Below are 14,393 nucleotides of genomic sequence, written 5' to 3'. Positions count from 1 at the left end.
CGTCGGCATAAAATAAATAAATATGGTTTTGTTTATTTATGTTGTTCTTTGCTGACCGCACCCCCCGACAAACTTCTCCAATCATAAAAACATTTTAGATTTGTAAATGGTTATAAATTAGTGTAGTAGATTTATAAATAGTTAAATATCAAATTATTTGTATCCAAATGTGTAAAAATTTGTAATTAAAATGCAATGTAAAATTTGTTGATTGTAATAGTATGTTAATTGTAAAACTGTTGATTGTAAATATTGTTATTTTAGAACCTGATAATGGGCAGAAGAGCCCGAGATTTTTTTGAGATGAAATAATGATAAAAGAATTTTTTAAAAAATGGGTATAAATTCCTGAAAAGAAAAATAATAAAGTTTTAACAAAAAAAAAAAAACCTTTGGGAACTTAGGTTGTAGGATTACAAAAATATATAGAATTTGTAGCCAAGACATAATAATTATAATATGTATGTAAATATTTAATTTAAACTACATTGAAAAAAAATTTCAATTGTGTTTTACCAATCTATGTATAGTACATACTCAAATCTTGTAATAACGAAGCATTAATGGGTCAGCTAGTTATTTATAAAACAGCATTTGGATTTAACAACAAGATGAAAAATAATTAATGTATTAAATATATTACCCCGGTGAAAGTAATAGTCGTGCTTCATCAAATCTATTATTAAAAAATAGATCCAAGGCTGCTTTACATTCCATTAAGGCAGTATCTAAATTTAAAGCATCATACCTAGAATAAAATAATAATATAAGTATATACATAAATATTCATTTACTTTTAAATGATAAGACATTTTCAAATCTTAGGTTTTTATATAAATTCAATATTTTCTTATACAATCGTTGTTAAAAACTTAAACCAAAATAATTTTCATGATTTCTGATAAGGTCTATAAATTAAGAAAATTGATTAGAAATAAAACTTTGATTTCTGGGGTTTTAAAAATTCTTTTAATGGAATATTCCTAATAAAGAATAAGAAAATTAATAAACTCAAAAGAATATTACAGAAAAAAAGGGATGAACACCTTTCTATTCTTAATTTTGTTTTACCCTGTACCAAACAATAAATTATATAATAATGTTTATTAAATTAATATTTCTAGGTGATCTCGGTTTTGGGATATCTTGATAGATCACTACCATAAGAGGCATCTACCTGCTGGAATTTCTATGATTCAGGCTATTACTCAACAGAATGTATGGATACTTTACCTTTGTACCCCATAAAACAAAGGAAGGGACACTGTATCAGATTTTTTGACAAGAAGATTGGTCCTCTTGTAACGATTTTAAATAACAGTGAAATAGTAATATGGAGATAAAATTACACATAAGGAATAGTAGTTGACTTTATAAGATAAAATTTAATAGGAGTGTATAAGTTAAATAATAATAGAATTAATGATACATACACTCAGCAAAAAAAAAAAAAAAAAGCACTCAATATTTTTGATTTTAAAGGCTGACTATGAGTAATATATTTGTGATTGAGGGTAATTTGGTTAGTACAGTGTAGGTCTTGAGTAGGTGCATTAAAATAATCCTTTCAGGATTAAAAGGGGAGGGAATAATCACTCATAAGGCTTGAGATTGCTTAACCGTACCCAACTGTTGTTTTTGTATCTTATAACATCTCTAACCTTTTAAAGAAATGATTTGTTTATTATAGGCTTCGTTTTGATAACCTATAAAAACTAATTCTTATCACAAATTAAAAAAATAATGTATTAACTAAATTTTTTTTTGTTGCTGCTAAGTATATAAAAGACGTACCACCTAATTTATAAATAATCATACTAATGTTAATATAAAATTGATTCATCATAATAAATTATCCTGGAGATCGGGTAGAACTTCAAAATGTTGATGGAACTAGTTAAGATTAATTTATAACATAAAGTGATAATAGAAAGATCTTCTCTTCACTTATACCTACATAGTGAATACAATATTTTTCAATAAATCATGCTATGATGTATAGGGAGAAAAATTCCTTAATAAAGCATATCTCTTCATATTTATTTTTAAAGTATCTAAAGTCATCTTCAACTCATCCACAGGGGCTTTTTTTAACGCCTAAGAATGTTTGATTGTTAAAAAGTGGTATTACTCCAACTATCATTTCAGATAATGGTACCAACTTTAAAGGTACAAAAATGTACCTAACGGTCACTGTTTGGTTAGAAAACAAAAATACTAAAGTTTCAATAATATTGTATAACACTCCTTCAACGCATGAATTAAAAACTCGTTCTGTTAGACACCATTAATTTTGGTGGGATTTGGGAATGTGGAGTGAAAATCACAAAATTTGATTTGTTCATAACATTAGGAAATCAACGATTTTATCCAAATAAATTCAACATTATGATTGCTCATATTTAAGCCATGTTAAATTCATATACTTTATATCCCCTCTCTTCTGATCCTAATGGCTTGCAACAAGTTGCTCCTGTGCACTTCTTATTGGGGTACATCTCAATGATCTCCACAGAAAGATCTATAGGACATGGTTACTATCTTTCCCATATGGAATTTATTCAATAAATACCTCAATATTTCTGCTCTAGGTGGCATCTAGAATAACTCTATACATTATTAGCTTGCTTTAAACAGATGAAGCCTCTAGATAATCTACAAGTAAGACTTATGGTTGCTCTCAAAGCCTATTGCCATGCCACTCTGTTTGGCTTTAGGGTGTTTGTATCTTATGTTAATTTTTCAGCATAAAAAGTTATCAATACTAAAGCTTTCTCCTTATTATCTTAAATTCAATTTTCTTACTATTTAGGGAAGAAATTTAATGATTTGCCTAATTTATTTCATTAACACCTTTGGAATCACAACAGTAGTTTAAACTTTTAAATATGATGGTATTTAGACCCCGGAAGTAAAACAAAGTCCATTGTACAATGAGTTTCTTTGAATGTTTATATACACCTGACAAGCGAGAGCCTGCTCCTCTTCTTTTCCAGCATTTATAAGACAAGGACCTCATGGAAACTTAGTATTGTAGCTAATCTTTCTGTTCATTATGACAGCAGGAGGTCATATAAAAACCACCAAACATAAAAGTAACCATTAATTTTCTTTCCTACTTTATCTTAGCTACAAATTTTTCTCAGGCCATAATTTCTAATTTACATTTTTCTTTAAGAAAATATATATTATAAATGCATCTAAAGCATACAGAAGTAACTAATTTATCTTTGAAATGAAAAAGGTCAATTGTCCAGATCAAGTTGACTGAATACTTCAGATTAAGTAATTGAGCAGAATTATAAATATACTAAAATATTTATATCATAGACAAATTTTAAGATTTAAACATATTATATTAATCCAAAGTAAACAATAAAAATAACAAATATTTTAAAGCAATACTCACTCTGGTTGAACCTCAAAAGCATCTTCAAAAATCTGAAAGATAAAGAACAAAGTAATTTAAAATAAAATGGAGAAATTTTAGGAAAAGAAAGGAAAATATCTTAAGGAACCAATAAAAAATTTAATTAATGAAGTAAAAAATACAATCTAACTATAAGAAAACTAAAATATAATATAGTTCAAGACCTCTGCCATTTTAAATTAAAATATTAATTATGTGATCTACATAGCTTTGGGATGTTAAAATATGCAGGAATGATTGTATAAATATGTCAAAACTGGTGAGAAACAAATGAAGCATGCACATGGCTTTAGGGGCATAATACTATACTTAATTATAAAAAAATTCAAGAAATTTCCAAGTTACTGTTTTAGATATTTTCTCATAATTAACTGATAATAACAAACATTACAGATTTAGTGATAATAATTTAATGAATTATATTCATCAAGTTAAACTTTTAACTGGGCTATAATATCAAAAACGATCAATAACTTAAAGATGTACTACTTATGATAACTAATCTACACAACTTTAAAAATACCTGTTTGACAGAGACAATATCATATCACTAATAAAGAACTGTAGTTCAACTATTTAAATTATTTGAAGTATTATTAGAAATTTTCATGCAATAATAGAACAGAAGTTTAAACAAAGGTCATTGTATAAAACATTATCAGGATTAAATAGTAGAAGATTATGATCGAGTATATGAAGAAAAAAAAGAGTTATTAATTTAAAATAAATTCCAAATAATTATTCTCAAATATGAATATGAAGTTAAATGAACAATTGTTTAAACCTCAAATTTCAGAGAGTCTAATAAAAGAATTTACAGAATAAATCCTCACTTTCTTCTAATAAATGAAGAAGACCACAATACCTATGAAAATTGGTGTATAAATTTAAGTATTTTGGATATAGAGGGAACTAACCAAGAATTCAAGTAAATATACATACCTTTGAAGAACTTAATTAATTTAGTTAGATAAAAAGAAAAAAATCGACAAAATAAAGAATCCAACATGAAGAAACACAAAGCCAAGCTATACTGGATTATACAAGCAAGTGAGAATAAATTCATTTTTGGGAAGTTAGTAACAGGGCGTGTAAGACCTTCATAAAACATGCTATTTCAGTTAAATGGAATTGGTACCAGTTCATAGATAGGCAAGTGAGCATTTATAAGATCCTTTACTAACATATACCTTGCTTGGAGAATTTTAACAACAGATGATTGGCTATCCCTATATATACATTGCAAAGTAAAATTTTATCAAAAATCTTCAAATCAGTCCACAAGGGCCAGACCTGCAACAACAGTAACAAAGTGCTTGGGTGTTTATAGAAGTACAGCCGTCTGCTACAGTAAAAAAGACAAAATTAGATGGGCTAATGTCATCATTATTTACATGACATAAATTTTAAAAACAAAAATCTAACTAAAATAAAAAAAGTTTAGGAAAACTGAGTTATGATGAAATTTCCAATTGGCAAAGAAAGGGAATTCAACAGTACAGTAATTCCTTTCAGAAGAGAATAAAAAATTAGGGGTATCTTGCATTGCCTACATAACTATGTAGAATGACAATAAATTGCTCATAGAACTTAAAAATGTTTAAGGCTCTGAAACAAATTTATGATTGGAAAAAGAGAAGAGACTTCAACATGGTTAACATTTCTATATAATAAACTTAATTTGCATACTATAGTTTTAAATATTAAATCTACTAGTCCTGTAATTAAAGAGAGATTAATTTTTATTTTAAGAGTTGAACAGCCCCATTAAGAACTAAAACTCTTGATCTAATACATAACCTGGAACTAAGTGACAGAAAAACTTCATGCAGACTATTCATTCGTAAAAGCTTATAATCAAAACTATAACTTTAATTTACATAAAAGTATTTTGACTTGCGAAGATAAAAAGAAATTTTCATTTTTATATTAAAAAATCTACTTTTTCATATTCAAAGGACTCTTCCTCATTTGGTGTTATAAATGAAATGATGGGTAAATGAATGCGCTTACATTATTAAGGAAATAAATAAATTATTAAATTTTAGTATAACATGATTTATAAACTAATGATACTTAAATTATATTTTAATAAATGTGATTTATATAATGTATGAATCATTGTGTTAAGTTTTTACTTTTGGTTACTACTTATAAAATATAAAGTAAGGGGAAGCATTGTGATCCTGAAAAATTTATAATTTGAGTTTTCAACAGAAATACATGTTTTAAGGTCCCCTCAATCCAAATAACCAAACAGCTCACAAAACGGTCAGGGTGTGTGTGTAAGTGGTCAGCCTAGTTAAAAAACAGAAATTACCTATATAAGGTACCTGGGATGCTAGAGTTTTTTTTTGCTAGAATTGAACTACTACTAGTGCCACTTAATTCCATCAATTTTACACTTTTTTTTAACATTTTCTCAAAGACGGCCTCAACAATTTTGATTAAACTCATTATATCTGTGTAGTAATTAAATGACTTTTAATATCATTTAGGTCTTAAGCTCATTGAAATAGTCTGAAAAGGCTTAAGTGCAGAATTTTCAAAATAGCTTCCTCTAAAATACCTCTCTCTTTGTTAGTAGTAATAAAAAATGAATAAATAATAAACTGATTTGATAATTAACTACAGCACAAATCTCTTCCCAGGATGAAAACAAATTTCTTGACATTGCATTTATAATATAGATCTATAATGTATGGTTGGAAAGCTAACGATTTTAGAAAAATTAATAACTAAAAAATAAAGTCCTAGAATATAACAGAAAATAACAAAAAATACATAAATTGACTGAATTTATAAATAAATATTTCCATGAAAATTTTCAATTTTTACTTTCATCTATCTATCAAAATATGAAAGGATTAATTTTAACTTAAAGTAAGGAGCTCAATGAAAGCGGTGTGGTGCGCACAGCACACCAAACTTTGTTTATTACAAATATATACGACTTATTTTTCAATTAAGGTATCGTACTCTAGAGAGTTTACTAATTTAATTATCCTACTCTTACAAAAAAAAAAAATTGATTCTTAATTTTAAGAAATTAACTAAAATTAGGAGCATTGACAACTTCTAGACACAAGAGTAACTGTTAGCAATGAATAGTTATATACTAATACAACACGGATAAATATAAAAATAATAATCAAACCCAAAAACAACATATTAAAAACAAAAAAAATGCATGCACAAAAATTATTGAAAAAATAAAACCTTTGTATGGATTAAGTGGGCAAAAAGCCAGAGAACATTCTACCTATATTTTATTGTTATGATTATAATTAGATATATTTATCATAGAAAAAAATAACATGATAAGAAATTTTTATTGTAAATCAGATATTATTGGTATTCATGATCTTTAGTTTAACATAGTAAATGGAAAAAGTTATGTTAAAGGCATAAATATTTCCATCGTTTAGTAAGTTAAAATGATATAACATTTAACAGGGTAGAGTCTGTTAATAGGTCTGCTAAATAGAGAATGACGTCGCGCAAAAGAGCAGCTGAGCTTCACACTATGTTGTCTATTGTTGTTTTGATAGGTTAGTTCGAGTTTGGATTGTGCTGTTTTTTTTTGGACATTTTCAAAGCCTGATAAAGTAATACATAATAATAATAATAAAGTAATGGAAAAACAAAAAGTAGGAAAGGAAAGAAGGAAAAAGTGCGGTGGAGGAGTAATAAATAAAAAATTTAACTTAAAACTTTTTCTATTACATTAAAAAACAAACTTAACAGTACTAAAAATTTCAAACCATTCCCCCATAACTCTTTTTATTTCTCTGTACTGTATCCTTTGATTTCATTTTTGTTGTTTTTTTTTTTTTTATAACTAAGAATTATGATTATTCAGGAAATTAGTCAAAATGACTTTTTAAATTAAAGCTCAGTCAAAAGCAGATGTTTCAACGCAAATATGAGGACTATCCTCAGTGTGGGGAGTGAACAAGAGGCAAATAAGAGCCAATGAACAAGTTGAGGTTCAGACTTTAGATAGATATTACATAAGATTGGCATTGGGTCCCTTCTCCTACAGCAGCCTGAATTCCTTTAATCCCTTCATTTTATGTGGTTTTATGTTGGAATGCACTGCATATTCTCAATTTTGTTTCTTTTTTTGTTATATTTGGAGAAAGTGGCATTGGCTTGTGGTACCCCTGGTGTGAAGATGGCCCAGGATGTAGGCACTGACATCTTAACAGATGAACTCTGTGATAGGAATTAAGAGTTTCTGACAAGGAGTTTTTCGGACAGAGATCATGTTATACATTTTTCTGGCTCAGAGTGTGGCCAGGGTGCAAGACTGAATCCCTTAGTTTAATATGGCTAAGAGGTGAAACATCAAAGTGATGAGACCAATATTTACCCTAATACAAAGACAGTCATTCCCCGGCCAAATGTAAATGTGCTGGGATCTTAACAGATGACTTATTTCCTATGAATTAAGATTTCTAACAAGGGATTTCACTGACAGAGGGAATAGAGGACGTATTACACATTTCCAGCCCCAAGGATGTCCATTGTGCAAGACCGAATCCCATAGTTTGTATGTGGATGAGAGATGAAAAACTAATATATCCAATATTTTTTCAATATTAACTGCCCCAGGCGAGAAACTAAATCACAGAATTTGGTACTGGGAAATCTGGGGCCCAGGCCTCAGCATACCCTGGTATTAAGACATATTTTCAGAAGGCATAAGTCTAATAGATGGAAACAATCTTATGAAACTAGGAAAGGGAAAAAATTGAAGTGCATGGTCATAGTTGGAAGAGGTAATGTTATGGTCAACTGCATGAATTTAATGGTATTATGGGAAAATGTATGAATATTAATAAACTAAAAAGAAAGTTCAAGTGAGAGTGCAAACTTATGATGGGGATTGGAGAAACTAAATTTTCTAAAAAAAACAACAATCCTGAATGTAGTTTTTAAAATACTGAAATGCATTTCATATTACTCACCTTGGTGGTTTTTATATACCACTACAACAAATTTTGTGTAATAGAAGAAACAAAGAAAATTTATTAAGTTTTCCAATAATAGATTATATACTAATGATTGGGTTAATATTTTTTTAATTTAAAGTGTTCACAGACTTGTTTTTATTTTAAAAAAAATAATGATGATGTGTTTAAAAAATAAATTCTAAAATCTGTTATACATTGAATAAAAGTATATTGTTGTTTATTGTTTAAAAAAAAAAAGGTTTGTATGATGAATATTATGATAATAATCACAATATAATGCAAATAACATTATCAAAGAGGGTTTGGCTCAGTGTATGTATGATAATAGCAATAAACCAATAAAGATTTTAGTTAAAATAATAATTATTAATTAATGGTAAACTAAGACTCAATAGATAAATATTTAAAAATATCATAAATAATTAGAAATGAAGGTATTTTCAATATTATAATAACCAGGAAACATTATTAACCTTTCATATTTGTCTTTAGTCAAAGTTTATACTTAGAAAAAATAAAAGGAATTTTGAAAAATTTCAGTAATTACAAAAACTGATCAATTTTTTTAAGGCTGAATCAATTTAAGTGTCGCTAATGACCCACTTGGGGAAATGATGAATGATATAAAATAAATAAATTGATTTGAGTAGTTTCAAAAATATTTGAAAACTTCTTCCAGCCCATGGAGTTCATTATATAACATTGCAATCAACGGTGCAGTGGGGTGGGAACAGCTATATATATATTAACGGGCGACCTGTGTTGTTTTCCAAGTTATAACTCAACAATGGCTGAATAGGTTTCAACGATTTTAAATAGCTGTAAAATAAATACACACTGACTTAAGGCAAAAATCGGTGAGCACTTCGGAAACCACCTTGTAAAGGGGTGGGGGCATTCTGGATCGCCCGATATAATTCAATTCTCAGAAGATGGTAAGCGTTCCCACACTAGAAAATTTACGACTACACCACTGATTGCAATGCTTGTGAAATATATTCCAAAACAATGTTCATTAGAATGAATAGTTTTCTACCATTATCGTGAAAAATGTAATGTTTGAATTTATTACTTTCCTATAGTATAAATCACTAAAAAATAACTTTTTGTAAAAACATTTATATCTTTCCTCTTTAAAACCATGTTTACATTGACTCATAAAACATTATTTTTTTTTTCAAATAAAGAATTATGCTTATGAGATAATGTTATGAACTTGACTGCACCACATAAAATTTTATTTCTTGGAGTAAAATTTAAAAAAAAAAATATGTAATCACCAATTTACATACTATGAATTCTTGTACCACAATACTTTGCGTAACACCTGTTTCACATAAATTATCTGAACACTCAAGATATTTCTAATAAAATTAGATGATAAAAATCAATAAAAAAAAAATTAAATAAATAAAAATACGAAGTGGTAATGCAATTGGAAATGATCAGGTGGTCTCAGCTTTCCCCTTTTAGATTGGATATCTCTATTTTTCATTTTTTGTACTTTATTTATTCATAAAATTCTTTAATATCTTTTATTAATACATTGTGTTTGTTATTGAAGACAATGAGAACTGGCAATTTTTTTTAAATAAACAAAATTTAGTACTTTAGTACAACTACAAACTTTAGTAGAAGATTGTTTGTTGAAAATTCAGTATTAAAGCCCTGTTAGACTATTTCAATGAGGCAAAGATCTATCTAGTATTGAAGATCACTCAATTGTACATTGATTCACCAAGTTTAATCCAGATTGTTATTTTTGAGAAAATAGATTCTTTAAAGTGGCACTTCCGGTCAATCTATTTTGTCAAAAAGTTGCTGTCACATCTCAGGCATATACCACCCTTAAATTTCTAATTTTATTTTTGTACAATTTTTCTTTTTTTTTAGCTAGGCAATTCATACACAAACCATTTTGCAAGACTTGGTTATCTGGACTCAGGGAATCTCAAAACATGTATTTCCATCAAATTCGAAATTTTCAACGATCACAATATTTTCCCTTATTATAAATTTAATATGTAGGCAAGTGAGAGAAAATGTAAAATTGTCAGAAGTGTAGTAAATTGTTCTGTGTAAATAGTCAAAAAATAATAAAATACAATCAACTAGCTTAAACATAAATTAAGCTCTTTACTTCAATTTAGAGCTAAATTAATTTTTTGTTGGAGGCCTGTCCAGATGGCAGTCTAGAAATTTGCCTTCCTTAACTCCCACACAGACCAACTTCCTACATTGAATTGCATAGGGTCAACTAATAATTTTTTGATATAAAATAATTTTCTAAATCTACTTTCTAATATGAACCATGCAGTCATAAATAGGCAACAAATAAATTAAATGAGCACTATATGCAAACCAAATTTCTTCAAATCCCAAGATTATGATATATTACAAGAATCATCAGACATAAACAATAATTCAAACTAATTTATCATTAAATAAACCATAATCCAAACTAATCTATCATTAGAATATCTAATTAATAAATACTTGAAGTTAATTAATTATTAAATAAATAATTTAAAATCTGATATTATCAGGAATTTGAAATGAAAGGGCTGTATTCTTGAAGTTATTCATTACATAACAAAATTAAACATACATTACATATATTAAATATTTTATAAATTGGTCACAAAAAATTAGGATGATATAAAAGTAGTTTAGTTTACTAGGGAACCTACATACTTTTTATGAATGAAATAAACCTAACCATAAAAATTCAAGATGAAGTTTAGAAACAAGTGATTTGAGTGTAACACGTTTATTTAAGCTGGGCTATAATTTTTTGAAAGGCCAAACAATATAATACTAATAAATGAGGCATTCAGCTGTAAAACATGATATTTAAAACATAGTGTGAATTCAAGTTTTTAGAAAAGAAATTCAGGTAACAGTTATTTTTCTTACAGAGGGAAATAGAATCCGAAAACTCCTCGAAAGGCTGGCCTAGATTGTCTGTATATGAAAAAAATGTTCCTCAAAAATTGATACAGACAGACAATACTGAGTCAGAAGAGTTCAATCTAATGAACAATCATAACAACTAAAATGCTTACCCTTTTTAGTGAAATAGATCTTTAAAAAACTATCAGATATATATAAAAAAGTGGAAGTCACTTAGGAAGAAAATTTACAACTAAAATACTTCAGCTGAAGGACAAAAAGTAGAACTCTATAACACATTATTTAAAGTATCATTGGACTACAAAAAAGTAGAAGAGTAAATATTTTAAATATTTAAAACAACAAAATTGCTTATACTCTTCCATCAGATAAAAGAGGGGCATATGGTCACAAGAAAAACTACTAATAAATTGCAAGTTGTAAATTGAAACCCTCCACCATAAATGGCATACAGGATAAGATACTGAGAGTAACATCTGATAACTGCTATATCCACAGCGAAAATTAGAATGCTCTGACTTAAAATCTTGGAAACTGGCTTTATAAAAAGTATTGAACAAGTTTTTTCTAGCTCCATTAGTGTGAGATTGTATTTAATATGTATACTGCCTGTAGATTTTGATAAGTCACAACTGTCACCACTTTTTAATGTGCACAGAATGCAGCAGGGAATTTTCATTCAGGTTTCTTTATTGAGGAAATTTCCAGGGCTCCTATGAATGTTATTGCTGGGTCTGTCAAACTTTTGTTGGTTTGTGAACAGATTATATAACCGTTGCTAACTTATTGTGATATGAGAGAAGAAAAGTCATTGAAGATGAAAAATCCTCTTACAAATTTTCTGAGAACATATAATACACCTCTTCCACTACATAAAATACTGTTACAACAAAGAAAAGAAAAATATATGATTATAGCCAGTTAAATGTATTGTAAAGCCATATCATGGATATTACTACATATAACACTAAAATTGAAACTTTGCCATAATATTAAAAAAATAGAAATGAAACCACTGAAAATATTAGTTTCAACTACATAATTGGATTCTCAATGTAGTTATTTTGCAACCTAAATATTATTTATTCTACATAATAACTCATTGCACATTAAATATGCTAATAAAGTTATTTCTTTTGGTACCTTCCGCTTACCTAAAGTAAAATGTTTACATAAATGTTGTATTTAGCAATCTAACACATAGTATCTGGGACAAAATAAGGTAAGAGGAACCACTACTAGGATGTAAAAAATGGTATATTCATTTAAAAAACCTCTATTACAAATTCTCATATCCACAAAAATATATGAGAAGCAGCAAATAAAACTTTTATTTTTCAATACACATAAAATACTTGTATAACAATGTGATTTTGTTAGTGAATAAACTTAACAATCAATTTCCCTTAAGTTTTAATTTTGTTAATTATGATGTTTTATGACTGAGTGCCTCAAATATAAAATTAATAACTTCAATAACTTGAGAAACTAATATTTAATGTTTTTCAATATTACTCAATGCATGAAATCCATCAATTTTGGTGTGAAAAAAAATTAATAACATTATCAGAGAAGGAAAAAAAAAATCACCAAAAATAAATCATCTCTTGGACATTCAGAAAATATTTACCTCTTCATCACCCTCATCATTATTATCCATTATATAATAGCTACTGAAAATAGAATTCTTCCCATAAAATTTATATTTTGTTTTAATAATTAAACTCTTGTCAAAAAATACACAGTTAATAAGTATTAAAGTTAGTAATCATGTGACATCGTAACAGAATTGTGAATATAATAATCCTACACAACATAACTATTAGGTAACGAAGTAAATATGAGAAATAGAAAAAAAAAAGAAAATGTACTTCAAAATTCAAGTATATTCATACAATTAAGTAAATTCCCAGCAATCACGAAAGATCCTTCAATAGGTAGCTTGGTGACAAAGAAGAAAGTTATCCACATGTTATATATTATTATATTATTTAAGTTTCTACAATATTATGGAATATGAAATCATTTGAACAGAAATGATATAATGATTGTATACTCTTAAACTATTATTACGATTATAGATATGTAAAAGCATGATCGTGAGTTTCAATATCAAGAAACTGATTTTGTCTCTTTTTTCTGTTATAACAATTTTGAAATACAATATAACATGGTAATGTTTGCATCTTTAATGAGTTTATTTACAATAACAGATTGATAATTAACCACATTGGTAAATTATTTTAGGCTATTTGGTGATGATCAAATTATCACTAAAATGGAAAGGATACGGTCATGAACAGTCAATACGTTTGGTTGATTTTCCATTGGTAGGTACTTTAAAAAAAATGCCTCGAAAAATTGTATACGAGTATCAACCTGAAAACCGGATTCTACGAGAATAGTGACAACAGGTCACAGCCACTGCAAATATGTGCAACTAAGACATTTTCTATCGTGTCCAGTGCTGCAGATTCACCCGACCAACAATACCCGTTTAATCTGTCAATTACCCGCTCTTGGAGAATTGTTATAACTGTAGCTGTGTGATTGTTACAGTCATGATTGTTCTGTATCATTAGCTCTGGCGTGATAGTTGATAATAGAAGTGATGCATTCAAGCAACTGTCGCGTCAACTATCACATGTATACACTTTGACAGATAATAATCGTACAGTTTCTGTTACGGTCTGCGACTTTTGTCGCATTTACTACCATAGTGTAAATGTTTTATAGTTACTGTTATGACAGGATTCATCAGTCTGGCTTCAGCCGTCAATCAGTCTACATCACTATAGTATCAACCTTGTTTATTACCCAGCCTATGATTTATTCATCAGTTGAGTATACATTTATCAACATTGACTTCAACGTAGTAACAGTGAGTAGCTACTGTTTTTTGCTAAAATTCTATTAAACTATCCTATAATATAGATCACTTAAAAAATAAGTAGGGTATAATATAAATCGGTAAAATAAGACAGTGAATCGAAGTTCTCAATATATTTATTATTACGAGACCTATTATCTAGGATTATATCACTACCTGTCCCCACTACCGATCCCCTCGA

The 14,393-nt window shown here is 28.0% G+C and overlaps 1 protein-coding gene across 3 annotated transcripts in view; it reads right to left on the bottom strand.

Annotated features, from left to right (window-relative positions):
• Positions 1–14,393, bottom strand: part of LOC106677379 (tetratricopeptide repeat protein 39B) — a 126,137-nt gene that overhangs the window by 60,340 nt on the left and 51,404 nt on the right. The window contains exons 1-4 of one of the 3 annotated variants that reach the window (XM_067050287.1): positions 12,953–13,204; positions 4,621–4,723; positions 3,410–3,441; positions 644–748 (exon numbers count right to left, since the gene is read on the bottom strand). In XM_067050287.1, coding sequence (XP_066906388.1) covers positions 644–717 — 74 coding nt within the window. In that variant the 5' untranslated portion in view covers positions 718–748; positions 3,410–3,441; positions 4,621–4,723; positions 12,953–13,204. Of the gene's footprint in view, positions 1–643; positions 749–3,409; positions 3,442–4,620; positions 4,724–12,952; positions 13,205–14,393 lie in introns of those variants that run through there. The other 2 variants (XM_067050286.1, XM_067050288.1) reach the window with 2 other exon arrangements.

The sequence above is a fragment of the Halyomorpha halys genome, unplaced genomic scaffold, assembly GCF_000696795.3.
Source record: "Halyomorpha halys isolate HHAL.00 unplaced genomic scaffold, Hhal_1.1 Scaffold96.1, whole genome shotgun sequence".
NCBI classification, from domain to species: Eukaryota; Metazoa; Arthropoda; class Insecta; order Hemiptera; family Pentatomidae; genus Halyomorpha; species Halyomorpha halys.
The sequence above is the reverse complement of the archived record's forward strand: the minus strand, read 5'-3'. Positions and strand labels throughout refer to the sequence as shown.